This window comes from Octopus bimaculoides, chromosome 1 (genome assembly GCF_001194135.2).
Source record: "Octopus bimaculoides isolate UCB-OBI-ISO-001 chromosome 1, ASM119413v2, whole genome shotgun sequence".
Lineage (NCBI taxonomy): Eukaryota > Metazoa > Mollusca > Cephalopoda > Octopoda > Octopodidae > Octopus > Octopus bimaculoides.
The window spans coordinates 85,714,302-85,732,925 of NC_068981.1; the positions used below are offsets into that span (position 1 = coordinate 85,714,302).

General features: G+C 36.0%; 1 protein-coding gene and 1 long non-coding RNA gene across 2 annotated transcripts in view; one reads left to right on the plus strand and one right to left on the minus strand.

The window, feature by feature from the left end:
• The first annotated feature begins 7,391 nt into the window (after window positions 1-7,391).
• LOC106868570 (BRCA1-associated protein) overlaps window positions 7,392-18,624 on the plus strand; it is a 63,205-nt gene continuing 51,972 nt past the window's right edge. Inside the window, exon 1 of the mRNA XM_014913892.2 lies at window positions 7,392-7,575. Coding sequence (XP_014769378.1) covers window positions 7,500-7,575 — 76 coding nt within the window. The 5' untranslated portion in view covers window positions 7,392-7,499. The remainder of the gene's footprint in view (window positions 7,576-18,624) is intronic.
• Window positions 7,959-18,624, minus strand: part of LOC106868571 (uncharacterized) — a 76,447-nt gene continuing 65,781 nt past the window's right edge. Inside the window, exons 2-3 of the long non-coding RNA XR_001409312.2 lie at window positions 16,799-17,156; window positions 7,959-16,698 (exon numbers count right to left, since the gene is read on the minus strand). This is a non-coding gene — a long non-coding RNA (uncharacterized LOC106868571). The remainder of the gene's footprint in view (window positions 16,699-16,798; window positions 17,157-18,624) is intronic.

Consider the following 18,624-nt stretch of genomic DNA (forward strand, 5'->3'; position numbering starts at 1 on the left):
TATATATATATATAATGACTGACTGGCTCATGTGCGGGTGACACGTAAAAGCACCCACTACACTCTCTGAGTGGTTGGCGTTAGGAAGGGCATCCAGCTGTAGAAACTCTGCCAAATTAGATTGGAGCCTGGTGTTGCCATCCGGTTTCACCAGTCCTCAGTCAAATCGTCCAACCCATGCTAGCATGGAAGGCGGACGTTAAACGATGATGATGATGATAATACATGTGATATATAAGCATATGCATGTATACATGCATATATGTACATACCTACATCTACATGTATATAGAGATGCATATCCGGGTACAGGACGTTACAAAAATGAACGGGGACATAAAAACAAAACGGACTTTGTTTACAGACAACAGAATGAACACATAGGAAGACAAACAAGCCACTTATGGAATTATTCCTTCATCATGGATGTAATAATAAGGGGAGACTCATTGTTTTCGCTGGTATGCCTTTAATTTAATTAGAAAACAAAGAAGGAAGCAAAGATGAAGGTAGCATTTACGATCATTTCAATTTACTAGTTTTAGTAAATCTCTTCAGAATGCAAAAATATATATATATATAGTGTGTGTGTGTGTGTGAGTATGTGTTTGTCCTCCATGAATGCTTAACTAGTGTTGGTGTGTTTATGTGTTTACAACACTAAAGCTGCTTCTAATTTATAGTTTAATTTAATCTTACATATGCATCATTGTGCCATACCAGAAATGGTTCCTACACTATTTGTGTAGAGTCATAGACTGGCAATTCAGATTGTCCCCAGTTCGATTCAAGTACATGATGTTGATAAGCCACAAAAATGCAAAATATCGGTATCCATCACTCCTGGAGGGAATAGAGGTGAATTGTCTTACCTCTCTGTGACTTTCACAGTGCTATGATGTAGACATTCCCAGAGCGCTGTACCACTGCTAACTGGTGAAGAAGCAGAACACATACATTGAGTATGTGTGGTCGATAATTTATATATGTAACAGATCATTTTCCTCTGTTTAATCAAGATTCAAAACTAAATCCACATATTTGTTGCTTGTCAGACAAATGTCTGGTCCTTTGCGTTTTATCTCTACGCTGGGAGATTATTGAGAAACACGGGACCTCCAAAGATCTTTGGTGGTCATGGAAAGGTCAATCCATTGTTTTAGATTTTACCTACTTCCTGACCTTATATAACTGATCGAAAGTTTCAGTTCTATCTCTTTGGTTTTAGGCCTACTAACTGAGAGCATATCTCTTCGTTTCAGCTGTCTAACCGAGAGCACAGCATTGGCCAAATGAAAAAGGACAATGCAACTCTTACACTTTTTTCCTCTCTGTCAGCAGACCATAACTTGGTCCAACACACAAAGAGCACACGAGCAACATGTTGTATCATTGTCACTTATACACAATTACTACTATGTCTGTCTTATTCTCTCTTTACTCTTTACTCTTTTACTTGTTTCAGTCAATTGACTGCGGCCATGCTGGAGCACCGCCTTCAGTCGAGCAAATTGACCCCAGGACTTATTCTTTGTAAGCCTAGTACTTATTCTATCGGTCTCTTTTGCCGAACCGCTAAGTTACAGGGACGTAAACACACCAGCATCAGTTGTCAAGTGATGCTAGGAGGACAAACACAGACACACAAACATATACACACACATACATATATATATACATATATACGATGGGCCTCTTTCAGTTTCCGTCTACCAAATCTACTCACAAGTCTTTGGTCAGCCCAAGGCTATAGTAGAAGACACTTGCCCAAGGTTCCACACAGTGGGACTGAACTCAGAACCATGTGGTTGGTAAGCAAGCTACTTACCACACAGCCACTCCTGCACCTATTAACCATAGCCAATGAATAAATCTGTGAATATTATTCTTCTCTCTTCAATGTTGTTATTATGTTGTCTCATCCTATTTTCGACTATCTACATATAGTGCCCCAATGTGGGACAAGAAACACTATTTCTACATCAAGTAACTTTTCATCTCTCCACTACAATTGACAATTCTGACTTGAGGACTCCACATCTGTACATTACATTTGGTGACCCCACACACTTGTCCATTATATTTGGTGACCCTGAGCGGAATCACACATTTGTATGTGACATATATATATAATTAGAAACAGTGAGTCCAATGAAATGCAATCTGTTTCATCCAAAACCACTCGAGGGATTAATTAGTAACAAGGTTGAATTTCTTTATATGTTGAGAGATGGGAAGAAATGTGAACAAATGAAGATAGAGAAAGATGGACATATGAACATACTGACCCTGCAGTGGCAAAGAGTCAGTGTGGTGATGGAGATGGTGGTGGTGGTGGTAGTGGTGGTGCATTGAGATAGTGTCTGTGAGTAGTAAGGGTAGTGATGTGATGATGTGTTTACGATGATAAATTATTAGTGGTAGTGGTAGTGGTAGTGGGGAAATAGATATGGTCATGATGATGATGATGATGATAATGATGATGATGATGATGATGATGATGATGATGATGATGATGACAGTCGTGATGACAATGGTTACAAAAGTACTGATGAAAGTGGTGATGGGGAACAGTGAAACTGATTGTATGCTTCCTCTGGCCAGGAAAAGGAGGAAAATACAACGTTATTAAAACAAAGACACATTCACAAGTAGACAAACAAATGGTTTGATCAGAGTATAATGACTGACATGATAGATTAAATAAGCTTTGTGTTTTTGATTTTATTTTTTAATAACTTCATATCTTTAATCTTTTATTTGTTTCAATCATTAGATTACAGCCATGCTGGGGCACCACCACGAAGGGTTTATTTGAGCAAATTGACCCCAGATCTCTTTATTTTTTTTTTGAAGTCTTGTACATATTCTGTTTGACTCTTTTTGCCAAACTGCTGTGTCATGGGGACATGAACAAACCAACACGGGCTGTCAAGCAGTAATAGAGGACAAACAAAGGCACACACACACACACATGCACGCATGCGTGTGCACACACACACACTCACACACACATGCACACAAGAAAATGAGATGACAAAGGAATAATCTTATGTACTTCATTAGCTTACAGTTGTTTCTGCTATAAGCTGCAGTGGACTCATAGTTGAGTGCTTGAGTAACATCTTATAACTTCATCAGAGCTTTGAATATGAAGTGCAATGTGTGTGTGTGTGTGTGTGTGTGTGTGTGTGACATGATTTTTCCAGTTTCCATTTCTCAAATCCCCTCACAAGGCTTTTGTCAGTCTTGGACTGTAGTAGAATATACTTGTTCAATGTACCACATGTTGGAAAGCAAGCTTCTTACCACACAGCCATACCTGTGTCTAAGTTTAGTTCTGATGGATTGATAAATTGATTGTTTAGTGAGATAGAGGAATGGACAAACTAAAACAGCTAGACAAGCATGATGGACAGAGAAATGGATAAGTACTTTGATAGATAGCTGAATAGTTAGTTAGGTATAAAGGTAAATTGATTGACAAGTGAGGAATAGATATATTGACTGATAGATAGACAGATGGACAAACAGATATGATGTATTGGTAAATGGTTGGACAGACAGATAGAAAGTTGGATTGTTACCTAGATAGTTGGCTAAGTAGATAGACATGTATGCTAGTAGACAAAGAAATGTGTCTTTTTTTTTTTGCATGTCCACTTTTCCATGCTTGCATGAATCAGGTGGAATTTGTTGATGTACATTTTCTATGTCTGGATACTGTTTCTGTTGCCAACTCTCACCAGTTACCAAGCATGGTAATATTTTCCACATGTCTATCATGGAAAACTGGGATCGATCAACACTCTTATGTGACAGTGATGTTTATCTACAACTATCACACCATGTTATGACAAAAAGTACATGCAAACACACACCCACACACACACACATACATATACATCACCAAACTTAAATTTCATAGTGAAACTGAAATTCTACACTTCTCTGACCAAGCAGTACCACCCTCAGTGTTCATTACTTACAACATTAAATTTTGAAGATTGCCATCCAGAATCAAAGAACTGGAGGTCTTTGAAGCGGACCTACTCGATATCATTCTCTCTAAACTGAAATTCTGTAAGGCCAGCTGACTGCAGAGTCACTTTTATTGTCAAGTGCAATAGTAATAATCTGATCAGTTATATAAAAAGATATACTACTTGACTACTTCACACCACAGGTCAATGTGGTCAAAAAGCAAAGCACAGACAGCAGCACCAGCAACAACAACAAGAACAATAGCAATAACAACAACACCAACAGTAGCAGCAGCAGCGATGAGCAAGGTGTATTCAGAAATGACGCAAGCATGACCTCTCTCACTGTCCAACAACACAAGCACCACCACTGCCTTCACAAACAATAAAACAACAGCAGCCATTCTTTTTTCGAAGCAGAAAGGGAACAGTCTCACACAAGCATGTTGGAAAATGGAAAAAGTCAAGTTGACACAAAAAATGGTGAGTGACGCTAAGAAAAGTGAGGTATAAGAGGAATTAGATGCAATGTGCAAGAGAGAAGAATGTGCTGTTTTGGTCATGTGACGAGAATGGATGAGGGTAGTTGCATAAAAGATGAGGCAATCACTTAAAGTGGATTGAACTTGTAGAAGAGTGAGGCCCAGGAAAACTTGGGACAAAATACTGAAGGCCAATCTCAAAATGGCACAGAAAGGAGATGAGTGTTAGGAGATGACAAAGGACTGAGATATCTGACATTTGTTGTGTTCAAAAAGACCTGTCTGCCACAGCAGAATTGATATCCTAAAATCACCTTGGTAATGCTTGTCTGTGAGGGGCTCTGTCCCACCCCTTCTCTATCTTCTCTGCCCCATCATCAACCTTTTCTCCCTCCACATTTCATCTCCTAACACTCATCTCCACTCCATCACCTGAGAGCAGAATAGGCATACACTACTCCACTCCGGACTTTTCAGTTACTTCTCTTCCCTTACCTGAAACCACTTCCATTCCCGATTGTCCCCCACTGCCTACTGTTTCCACTAATCATCTCCTTTCTGTGCCTACTCTCCCCTATGTTCTTCTCCATCCTGCTATCACCCTCAATGCCCTTGGATACCTACTGCACCCCCTCCCCACGAGCCTCTCCTATATTTTACTCCATCATTTGCCATAGTCACCTCTATCCTGTCCATTCCCCCAGTCCAAGCCTCTGTATTACCTCATTTATTCTCGCAACCCTCAATGTCATCCGAAGACATGTCCTGACATCTTCACCATCATCTCTCTCACTATTGCTCTCTTTATCTTATTCTCTCACTCTCTTTTCTTTTCCAACTGGGGGGTATCCATGCATCTACTCTACAACAAGACACCTATCTTTGTCCCTCTATAACGTTAATCTCTCAACAGATACAAAGTCATTCCCTATCACTCAGGGTCAGCTCTAGGGTTGCTGGCACCCTGGGCAAGCTGAACTTTGGCGTGTACAAGCTGATAGTCATGGAAATTTCCTTGTCTTTGTCATGCCCTCCCCTAGCACATGGGGCCCTGGGCGTTTGCCCAAGTTTCCGGTATCCTGAGCCAGCTCTGCTATCACTACTACTCCCTACGCCAAATTGAGGGGTTTTTGTCTTGCAAGGTACTTGGTGACCCTGTTGGTGCTGGTGCCACATATAGACACATATATACATAAATATACAAATATTTACATATACATACATACACATATGATTGACTTGTCTTGCTTCCTTGGAGGATACTGTCAAAGTCTGTGTTTTATAGAATTAATGCAGGTTTGGCATGAAATGTCTATGTTGTGCATAGAAGATTCAAAGTTATGGAAGGTTAGGGAATCATGTTATGAAAAGTCATATTATCTACATAAAAGTGGGCATTGGAGACTGAGGTGCATATAGGTGATTGTTGTATAAAAGGAAGAGAATGAGGAACAGAACTGAATCCTAGGAAACACCAGAACTGACTGAGAATGAGGCAGAGAGAGCTCAGTCAATACTTGCCACAATGTTGCAATCTGATAAGAAGCTACTGATCCAAGTCATGAGAAAAGAGCAGAATTTGTACACAGGAAGTTTCTATAGGAGATCTGCATGCCAGACATCAGCAAAACAAAAACTTTGCTGATGTCTCGAACAACAAACTTATTTTCACTGGGGAACAATAGTCTACTATGAGATATGTAAAACAATGAAAACAGCACTACATAAGTGTTATGTCAAAGCTTACAGATGAATAAACATCAACTTTTTGGACAGAGATCTGTTATTTGAGAGTTTTTTTTTGTTTTTGAAAATTATTTTTAATGTTATGTTGCTTTCATTTTGTACCAGAGAGCAGAGGTAAAAAAGACATTGTTCTTGTGAACATATTCAACAAGATCACCTTTATATATATGAATATGTATGTATCTTATCTATTATCTTGTTACAGTCATTTGACTGTGGCCATGCTGGGGCAACACCTTGAAGAATTTTAGTCAAACAAATCGACCCTAGGAGTTACTTTTTTAAAGCCTAATACTTATTTTATTGGTCTCTTTTGCCAAACCACTAAGTTATGGAGGGTAGTCATAAACACACCAACACCAGTTGTCAAGTGGTGGTGGGGGACAAACACAAAGACACATACATATATATATATATATATATATATATATATATATATATATATATATATATACACACACACTTGAATCTTTCGTATACGTGTCAGTGTATTATCTATGATGATGTATTCTATATTACCCCTACTTTTCTAAATACTGCTTTGGTAACCTGTTTACAAGTCCAATCCTATATGTAATTGTAAGCCATTATGCAAAATTTAAGCTTCCATACTATATTCCAAATAAACTCCATCATTTTTGACTGGTACTACATACACACACGCACACGCTCACGCACACACACATTGTATTTATCTTCGGAAAAATGTAATTTATTCTTTTAAAGGAGATTTGCAAAACAAACATTCGCTGGTTAAAATTGATAAGTGGTAATTTTGTTGCTGAATAACTGAGAACTATTATAGTTGATAGATAACTCTGGAAATGTATATTTTAATCGAACTTTTAAACCTTGCAACCTATGTGTAAATCATTCCAATCAGTATTTATTGAAATCAAATTAATATTACACATTTTTACAATACAATATTTTGCTGTTGTTGAATTGTTATAAACAACGGCTTTTCAGAAAAATTCTGTTTCACAGTGTTTCTTTTCAGTTTTAGTTGCTGAATAATTTTTATTCATTAGGTCTGAATGAATATTGCTAACGATGTTCTAAAATATTAAGTAATTGACACACTTGATATATTATCTTACATCAGAAAATGTTGGAAATATTTGCTAAATTTGCTAATGTTTTCTTGTAAAATAAAATTAAAAACGTTTCTCAATTTTAGATTTTGTAGTCAACCCATGAGAACTGAACAAAATGGCGGCCAGCTTGTGTTGTAAATGAGGCATAAATTTAATGTCTTTTTGCGTTGAAACTATTTACTAAATCACAGATGCTCGTATCGCTGGCAATTCTTCGCATTGAAGTTAATGATGATTATCTGGTGCCTTCATCCTTCAGATATAAAGGTTTGCTATTAAATTTTAGTTCTTCTCTAATTTTCTTTCTTAAATTAAAATATGTAAATATTAACTTGTTTGGCATTGGCACAAGGCTACAAATTTTAGGTGGGGGGTTGTAGGTGAGTAAATCAACTTCAGCACACAGTACGTGACTGGTACCTTTATCTCAACCCGGAAGTTTGTTAGACGGAGTCGACCCTGGCGGGATCTGAACTCGAATCTTATTTATCTTCAATTCACTGCAACACCGTTTCTGCTCTTCGTCTTAAAGCCTCTCTCTCTCTCTCTCTATCTCTCTCTCTATATATATATGAAGAATAACAAATATAATAGAGATAGGGTATAGATAAATAGTTTAAAATTTGAAGCACTGTAAAATATTTGGGCGATTAAGTTTTAATAAAATAAATGTCAAGTCATTCATTGGATGACGTAAATGTTTACTAAAAAACAAACAAAACAAATATAAACAATTTTTATTTCCAGGCGTCATAAACATTTTCTCATGATGTTAACTCGTATATTGTTGTCGTGAGAACAGATAAGATAAAATATATCCCCAGTTTATATTTTGTATTCATGTTGTTTAACCGCGGGTCAACTGACCAAACAAATCTACGATACAAAGCATTCCAACCGTGGCCACTCATCTTTTGATGAGTAACAGAAACATCTTCGTCCTTATAGGATGAGATTTGAGGGAGATTTGGTTATTATTTCTACCATTTGGAATGACGTATACTCTCCTTCAAAATGAGATTAAGCAATTAGTTTTAGAGTAATTAATTTCCGATACTAGCGTTAATGTCTTTACACTTAAATGTTTTTGTTTTTATTGATATTATATAATTATTTTCTCTCTACGGCGATCTTTCGAAACTAGTACTTAATATTAATGTTTCTGTTTATTTGTTTATTTAAATTTTTGTAACTAAAATATCCTCAAACTGAATGATGTATTCATGATAATTGATAGTCTCTAGTATTCATAATAATTGATAGTCTCGACAGGATTGCCTTGACATTATTATATATTATCTAATTTGAAATATCGGACATCTTAAAAAGAAAGATTACAACCCCCAAAATATAGATTTGATTAGAATATGTGTTTTTGTTTATTAAACCATATTGTAGTTGTGGTGAGGATTACAAACAAGTTATAGTTATGTCCCTTCGATCGCCTGACAGTGTAATGTTTTCCCCACCTCCCTAAATATAAATTAATTTTTCGAGATATAACATCAACAATCCTCAGATAACTTAATTTTTTAAGTAGGAAGAAATTGTATTAAAAAAAAAGTAATAATGATATATCTCATTCAGAAATGAGAAATAGATATTCAATGATTTTGAAAATCGTTTTCTCGAATGTGCTCTCATAAAAATCTCTTAAACCTATATTTTTGTTTGAAGTATGTAATATTTTTGCGATATATATCTATCTGTTTGTCAATACCTCTCCTCATTTTATTTGCTTATTATTTACTTCACAAGGAAATTTACTGTTTGTATGTCCCTGATTTTCGGTATAGTCCAGTTAAATTACATGGGAATTTAATTAACTTTGTGATAACCTATTCTTTCGTCTGGAGTGCTTACGCGGGATCAGTTACATTCTTAGAATCCAGGTTTTATAGCTTATATCTTATGTATGTGTGTGTATGCAACTAGCAAGCCCTTTGATACGGAAGTAGACGACAATCGCAACTCAAAAGCTATTTTTCAATCTTTAGTCAAGTGGGTAGGGTAGTGCTCATGACCCTTTACGGGGCCGCCACTGGTAGGAGGTAGGAGAGAAATTACCTTCAATCCGAAGACCTTGTCCATATTCTTGCAACTGAATGGACTCTACTAAAGATGACAGGTGATGATATTAAATACCTTGCGCCTACAACCAGCAGTTGGAAAATATCAATGACTTATTGTCTAAAGATAGAAAAATCATTAATCACTCTTGGTAGATAATATGCACTTTCTATTCTCCATAGATTAGAACTGGATATTTACATGCTTTAAGTGCATAGTCGGAGGAACTTGAAGATTGGAACTATGAGTGATAAATTTAAGTGAAATTATGCTGCATTCCAATGATAGTTGATTGTATATATGTCTGGACATTTCCCAGTAGAGTAAAATTGGGTTTTCATACAAATTAACTTGTGGCTCTGTAATCAATGTCAAATGAACTGTGATTGGATGTTGTAAATGAGCTATTAACCCATTAACTGCGAAATAAGTTTAATGGTTATTCCAGTAATGATGTTAAAATATTTACCAAAATATAAAATTGGTATTTTCAGGCATGTTACATTGCCTCAAATTTGACTTATCTCAACAAAAAATAGTATCAAACATGACATTCCTCAACAAAAGATAACTGCTTTCTGCTGTTCAGGGTAATGAAAGTTTTAGTGGATATATCTGATTTCTGCAATGAAAGGGTTGAAACTCAAAAGAAATGTGTCAAATACTTCAACATGCGCATTGCTTATATTGCATTTCAAGTTAAATTATTGTGAGATTTATTCCTTCAACCATGTATGTTAGTAATTTCATTGTCATCTTTATTGTTTTATTATATACATCCCATGCTGACATCTGTTAGATGAACAATCCTGTCTCTTTTAAAGACAAAATCACTTCTCATATTGAGAAAATTTTGTACCTTTTCTTCTGAAAGTCATTAATTTCATGCAATTAAAATCTTAGAAGTTGCCACAAATGCCTGGCCTTATAAACACTAATGATCTTTCCAGATGACCTCACATACATAACATAGCAGAAACTTTATCCCAAAGGTAACCTTTATTTTCAAGGCCAGAAAATATATCTGCACTGATTAATATTTGGACTATTACAAAGTTCAAGTAAGACCCATAAACAAATACTATCATTTTTCCTAACTTACCTATCTCTACTACAATGGCCTTGCTCTTCACTTTCAAGCCCATTTGACACATCTTAAGCCATGAAAAATAAATTAACTGGTGACTGCATTGAATTGTCTGATATTAAAGCTTTTACATGTACTTAGTATTGCAAGCTTAGCTAAGTTTTTTCATATGGATTTGCACATGGAATAGCTGTTAAACTTTAGCCACTGAAAAAACCTCTACATAGTCACTTGACATACTAGAAAAAGCAGCTGAATTTATGTTAAGTAACTCCCTACAATCTTAAACGGAAGGACACATTGGATAATGTTGGTTTAGATACACTGTCTGAAAAAAAAAAAAGAATTAGATGGGATGGTCATGACTGGAATACTCTTGATTATAAGTCTGGTCAGTCAGGGCTAATTTAATGTTAAACAGACATTCGAGCGAGATCGTGCCAGTGCCGTTTGGACTGGCTCCTGTGCAGGTGGCATGTAAAATACACCATTTTGAGCATGGCCGTTGCCAGTACCACCTGACTGGCCTTCGTGCCGGTGGCACGTAAAAGCACCCACTACACTCTTGGAGTGGTTGGCGTTAGGAAGGGCATCTAGCTGTAGAAACTCTGCCAAATCAGATTGGAGCTTGGTGTAGCCATCCGGTTCACCAGTCCTCAGTCAAATCGTCCAACCCATGCTAGCATGGAAAGCAGACGTTAAACGATGATGATGATGATGGTGATTATATTCTCAGACACTAATTGTGAAATACCTTCAGGTGACAGGGGTCCTCAATCCAAAGAAAGTTCAAATTTCATAGCTACTGAGGAGAATTATCAGTGTTTCGGAGTCACTGGATTTTGAGCAGAACTTTCAGTGGGCAATATGAGCTACATTAATGCAACTCTCATTTTTATGCTTTGATTTTAAAAGTTAGCATGAAAAAGGATCCAGCTTCACAAATTGTTGTGCTTTTCTTAGATGAATATTATTAATTGTGAGAATGCATTTATATTCACTTGTAAAGCCAAGTAACAGGATATTGGTTTGGATTGCTTTGATTTTCAGGTTTAATTTACCTTGAAATATTCTTGAGCTCATCTGCTATGACCAGAAGATCAGCATAAGACAAGCTCAGGAGAATAATGGGTAATTTTTCAGATTAACACCAGCACGATTACCTAACCCCTAAACCTAAAACCCTAACACTAACCCTAACACTAAACCCTAACCCTAAAACGCTAACCCTGACCCTAAAACCCTAACCCTAACACCCTAGTGAAAATCGTGCAGGTGCTAATCTGAAAAATTACCGAATAATGTTGCTGGCATCATCAAGGTCCCTGGTGAACTCTATAGTGTTCACCTTAAGCTGTAAATAACTTCCAGTGAGTCATAAGGTCGAATACAGTCAGTAGTAATGTACAACTTTGCTGAACACCACTTTGACCATAAACATATTCCTTACTTCTTTGTTCTGTTTTTGGTCAATTGCTAGAATTATTGATATGCTTTTTTGCTCGAGTAGTTTCAATGTCTTACTATCTGTTTCCATGCTACTCTACAGTTATTAACTATTTACTAGTTCAGACACATCCACTAACTCCACAAATGCAAAGTTTATGGCTGTTGTAATGACTATCTCTACTCTAAAAAGCATTAGAGTTTAAATTTTGGGATAGCACATCCATAGTAAGGGTATAGGTTGAGTATGTACCTCTCTAGCATGGTAGAAATGATTGAAGAGGTTAATGGCCAAATTCTTTGTGGCATCATTCATCTAGATGATTCTAATAGGAGCCATAAAAAATCTCACTTTATGATTGCACTTTTCTAGTCTTGCAAATAAACTTTACACATAACTAAATTTTAGAAACATTCTGATGTACACTTGGCTACAGATATCAAAATAAACTTTAAAGACTTCTGCAAGGATATTCTTTAAACTGTGGGATTTGATAATTTTCGCTTTGACACTTACTCTTTTCATTTGCAGTCAGTGAATAAGATCCCTTATTATATCGAAGTATTGCAGTTGGAGCCACATCTAATGTGACTCTGTTTTTGTCTTAATTATTGATTATGTTCTTAACTGTCATCACCTGAATTCTCTCTGTGGTAATCAACATCCAATCTTCATGCCATATTAAATTAATTGCTAGTGGATTTTTATCATCCTCTTCACCACTCATCACATATTATTTCAAATTGTTGGATTTTGTACAACACAGGTTTATTGTTCATTGGATTTTAGTACATATTTTACATGCATTTTTGTCATGTATGTAATATATATTTGTCTGTAAATACATAAGACATTGCCTTGTAAAACACACCTTTAGTTGACTAAAATTGAAGTTGATTAATATGTACATTGTAATTCTGTTCCTTCTTATCTGGAGAGCTGTAAAGTTACTGGCTTATTCAAGAATTATTGATATAAGATAAAAAAAAATTCAACACAGTAGTGTTATACCAATAGCCATGTAGGTATTATAAAATTTCTTATCCAATTCTTGTTATAACAGATATGATGGCCAAAATTTGCACTTATTGAACTACATTTTGATTGGTTGTTGCTGGATTTTGTCAGCTGTGCATTCTATCAGAACCTTGTCCACACATATGAGTCAATTCTTATTAAGTTACAATCCAGATGTTTGAACATCTCTTGTCTTAAGACTATCATCAGTTGTAGGATGGATTCAGGCTTGAACTTTAGAACTATTTTGCTTCCCTGGGAAACCAGACATTTTAGTCCCAGACCAACATTGTATGAACATGGCTCAAAATAGCATCTGTGGTTAATCGCAAAGTAAGAGAAATGCTAAATATTTGGCTGATGAACGAGGAAGATAATAACAACTGTAACATATAAAATTACTTGGAGCCAAGATAGTTGACCTCCCAACCTGCCAGACATGATTGAGATGAGTGCTGGCAACAGATGGCTTCCTCTATGGAATATTCTATGGTTCAAAAGAGAAAGTCAGAAATTGTACCAAAATCTTTGTCAGACCACTTGTTTAGATATAAATGACTCTTACTCATTTTACCTGTTTAAATCATTGCCTGTAGCCACTCTGGGGGTGTCACCATTAGTGTTACTTTTTAGTTTATTTCATTTCCACAGCCCCCTCTCTGTGGTTGGTTTTAGTAAATGACTGAGTTGGATATTGCCACCTACACAATGAATAATAATAATAATAATAATAATAATAATAATAATCCATTCTATATAGGCATAAGACCTGACATTTTGGGGGAAGGGTTAACTTGATTGCATCAGCCCCAGTACCCAACTGGTACTTAATTTATTGACCCCAAAAGGATGAGAGGCAAAATAGACCTTGGTGGAATTTGAATTCAGAACGTAAAGATGGGCAAAATGCTGACAAGTATGTACTGAGAAAGGCTTTAGATGCATGCTGTATCCTTGTCTATACATTCTAGGTTAAGGCTTTGGTTGACCACAGGCTGTAATTGAAGACACACACCCAAAAACCTGGGATCACATGGTTGGGAAGCAAGTTTCTTAACCACACAGTCAGACCTGTACATAATTGGTTAATAATATTCAACAGATGCATTTTACATATTTATCACCTCTGCCTAACCTTTCCCCACTTAGCCCATTTCTGTGTGAGATAGATTATTCATAACCTTCTCTCACTTGTAGGTCAAAATCAGACCTCAAGCAACTTAATCAACAAAGACTTGCTTCTCTAGGTGCCAGATTACAAGCCCACTGATTTCTTTGGGTTACTTTTTTACTCCTGTCACCACCTCATATTTCTTTAGAATGGTCTCTATTACCATAACATCTGTAGTGTCTGATACCATTATGGTGATGTTATCCATATATATAGAAACAGTTCTTCTGCACCACTGTTCAAATCAGATGCTTCTCAGCATTGACAGTTTCCACAGGGGCGACTTGTGATTCAGTACATATAGATAATTATCTTTGGTACACTGAGCATATGATTTAAAGCAGTTTCAGTTCGTGGTCATTAGCTTTGACTGCCATGCAAATACTATAGTATGTTGAAGTGAGCAAGCACTTAATTCTGACAATGTATTTTTTATGTTTCATTTTGAAGAAACGATTGAGAGCCGGTCTCACCACTAGCACATCTGTCATGATACTTTTCCTAATCACGTCTTATCTAGTTCTCTTGATCTGTTTTTATAATCACTTTCTTTAGAATGCTATACCCAGTTATTGATAGTTGCTCCTGTCAACTTCTGCTTAACTAATTTGCTAATCCAGCCACTGTAAGCTTTGCTTACTGGGAATGATGCATTAATCTCTTAGTAGCTGTAGCCTTGTCTATGCATTCTAAGTTAACTGTACAGATCACAAATTTGTAGTTTGCATAACCAATCAGTTGAAGCTGGACATTTGGCACTATCTTTATTCCCCATTGTAACAAATACCCTATCTAGATACAATTTAGATGATCTAGTGGTGGTTCTTTGTCTACACTGGTGCATTTGAGAAATCCAGTTGGTACATGGCAGGCAATTGTAACTGTCTGAGCAGTTTTGTGAGGTTTTTACACTCCACTCCTAAACCCAGCATGCATCTAAAATGCCATTCCAGTTTCCTACTAGTACTAAAGAGCAGGATGTGCCAAAAAATGCTTTTAGACATTTGAAGAAATCTGGATATCTTTTTCCATTTACAACATAGACAGCTTTTAGTCTGAAGGCATCACCTTCACTACTGTTTACATCCAGTACCTTAATCTTAATGTCTAGGTCCAGGATGATCACAAATACCTCAAGATCCAAGCTGTTCCAAAACAACAGTATTAATTCGCCATTAGGGTGATGACTTTTTTTAAGTCGAGTAAGGCCAAGGTACCAGAAGGTGAACTTTATGTTATAATGACAAAATCATTTCTTTCTTTGACACAAAAAATTTCCCCACTGATGACAATATATTTGACAACATTTTTACTATGGATATACGTATATTGTTCAAGTAACAAGACGTACAGTTATACATTGTTAATGTGGTAAGTGCAGCCTAATACAACAGCAGTTTTCAAAGATCCTTGTTGGTTAAAACAAATTGAAGATTCAATTTTTCAGAAGACCTGCAATCTAATTCCTCCATTATTTTTACTGCACGTTCAGCACATATGTTTGAACGCTGAACATCTTGAATTACTGATTCTTCAAGATTCCAATTACCTTTCAAACATTTCCTTGCTTTAATATATCCAGAAACTTCTGAAAGTTTCTGGTAGGCCATGCTGTCAAAACTTAGGTAACAAAACCACATTTCCATCCAGTTTCCATTGATAAAACAACACATGTTGTAGAGTTTTTCCCTACTTTGTGGTAGAAGCATGTAAGTGAGGATGGCCAAGATTGCTTGTGAATTCCAACATGCGTTGCTAAGTCTAAGAAGTTTCTAAACTTAGTTTCTGGGAAAATGCTTTGTTGCTGATAAAACTAGAAAGCACGACCAAGTTCAAACTGAAGGTCATCTCTCCAACCTGAATTATCATCCATTTGAAGTTTTGCTTTGCCTTGTTTCCATTCTGCCATCAAATCCTCATAGTTTTTTTTTCTATTAAATCTTCTATGAACGGATATGATATATTTGGTGATGCAGTTTTTCCTTTCAGTGTATCATCCATCACATGTTTTAGGAGGCGGTCTAACACATGATATTGGCAACCAATGTATTGAGGTGCAGAATATCCATGCTTTACAAATTCATTCTGAGTTGAATGACCACTCCAGTATGCTTTCCTGTATTTACACTACATGTGTTTGTGATGATCATTTTGATTGCTGGCCACAATTCGTAATCATCTAAAACTTCCTTTAGTCCTTGAAAAATGGTATCTGCTCTGCCATTCTTCAGAGTTAGTGCTGCTAATTTAATTTCTCTTGTGTTGTTTTTCACTACCACAACTTGCCTCTTTCCATCAAAATGGAGCACCCACTTGTCATTTTTTAAAGTTTCTTTTAGTTCCTGCTTCCTCTTTGCAGCCTCTCTCATAACAGCTTTGTACACACCTGACTGTGACGGAGTAGAGAGAAGTACTCCTTCCTCTCTCAGCTGTTTGCAGACATTGGCTGCTTTATGACTGCTTAAATTCATTTTTTTTTCAGTAAGTTCATTGCTTTCTGAGTTGAATGATATTGTTGTTTAGAGGTGCCAACTTGTTCATCTATTGGTAATGTAATTTCATCTGCAGAATCAGAAGTAGAGGTTTCTGATGATGTATCTGCAAGAGCAAGAAGTTGGGTACATATTAGTGACATCAATGCATACAAAAAAAAAGAAAATGTGTAATATTTAGTAATTTTTTAGGCACATTACTTTACCTGCTTTAGAAATGCTTGTGAAGTTGAAGCTGACACTCTTAATGAAGAAGGTGTTCGTTTTGAAAGATGAACCATAGCTAACTGAGACATGGTGTAGCCAGTTATACTGCCATTTTGAATTTGTGTACTGTAAAAGTCTTTGTCTTTTTTAGATAACCAGCTCCCATGTTGATTAGTAATGTCAAACAAATCTTCAAAATTTTGACCTGGTTTCAGACATTCAAATGGGTATCATACCTTGTCAACAGAGTTTTTACTTTTCTTACAACAGACTTTAATGTTATACATGGAAAATCAAATTTTTTCCATAGATTCTCTAGTTCCTGAGCGATGAGCTAAAAGTAATATATTTTAATATCTGTAATAGAAAGAATAATGCATTCATGGATTATCTTAACAACAAATAATACTACTCAAGATGTGAAACAACTTTTACTACTGTATAAATCGTTATTGGTATTTGGTCAGGAAGTAACTTCAGTCATAAACACCTTTAAATCTAATAAAAAAGAATGAAGCACTAATGCCGAATGTAATGTGAGTTTGACTAAGGCAAGGCAAGCATGACACATTTGAAAATAGAAATATTAGTTGGTGGGGGAGGTTTTTGAAAGTTTGGAAAAAAATGAACTGCTAGCCACTGTTTTCTCATCATTTCTCATAGTAAGTCACCCTAGCCATGTTCAGTTTCAGAAAAAATTTTAAAAATCATTACCCTACTCACCATTCAATCCTGGCTTGACCAGTCTTGCTGATGGCTACCAGAATATGTCTCATGACCTGAAGTTATTGAAAGAGTGAAATTGATTCTAAGCTGACATTGGTCCATGTTTATTTATAGAACCTAGTCTGTGTATAGTCATGTTAGTTGATGGAAAGAAGTTAAGGAAGTCAATTCTTGATCTTGGAGAAGGATGTCCATCTTTTGCTAAAAAGATGGGGATCCTTTAAAGGCTTCTCCTAAAATTTCTGGTCTAGGGTTTTGCTTATGTCTTTAATAGAAGTTTTGGTAGACAACTCCTCAAATCCTTTTTCTTTTATTTGCACTCTTTTTTTTGTAAGCTGGAAGAAAATTTGCAGAGAAGTGGGGTAGTCAGTTACATCAACCCCAGTGCTAAGCTGGTACTTATTTTATCAATCCTGAAAGGATGAAAAGCTAAGTCAATCGCAACAGAATTTAGATTCAGAACAATAAACCAGATGGAATGTCGCTGAGCATTTTGTCTGGCATGCTAATGATTCTGTCAGCTTGCCACCCTCAATAATAATCAATTCATCCTGCATGAACACCATCATGTCCAAGAATCAGATATTATTGTTATTATTATCTTAATTTTCAAGTATAAATAACAGGTAGAACAACTAAATGACAGATGACATAGCTATAGAGTAGGCAGTTTTAAAAGCCTTATTATTCAGAAGATCACTAATTTTATTGAGAAAAAACTATTTTGAATGTGACTGTTTGACAATTTCAAGATAATGTAAGTAATAAAAAAACATATATATATATCATCATCATCCTCATCATTTAATATCCGTTTTCCATGCTGACACAGATTGGATGATTCCACAGGAATTGGCAAGTCAGAAAACTGCACCAAACTTTGTCTGCTTTGGCATGGTTTCTAATGCCAATATATTTATATAAATGGGTATAGCTGTGTGGTAAGAAGCTAGCTTCCAAACCACATGGTTTTAGGTTCAGTCCCAATGCATGGCACTGTGGGCAAGTGCCTTTACATCCCCAGATTGACCAAAGCCTTGTGAGTAGATTTGATTGATGGAAACTGAAGGAAGCCATCATATATATATATATATATATA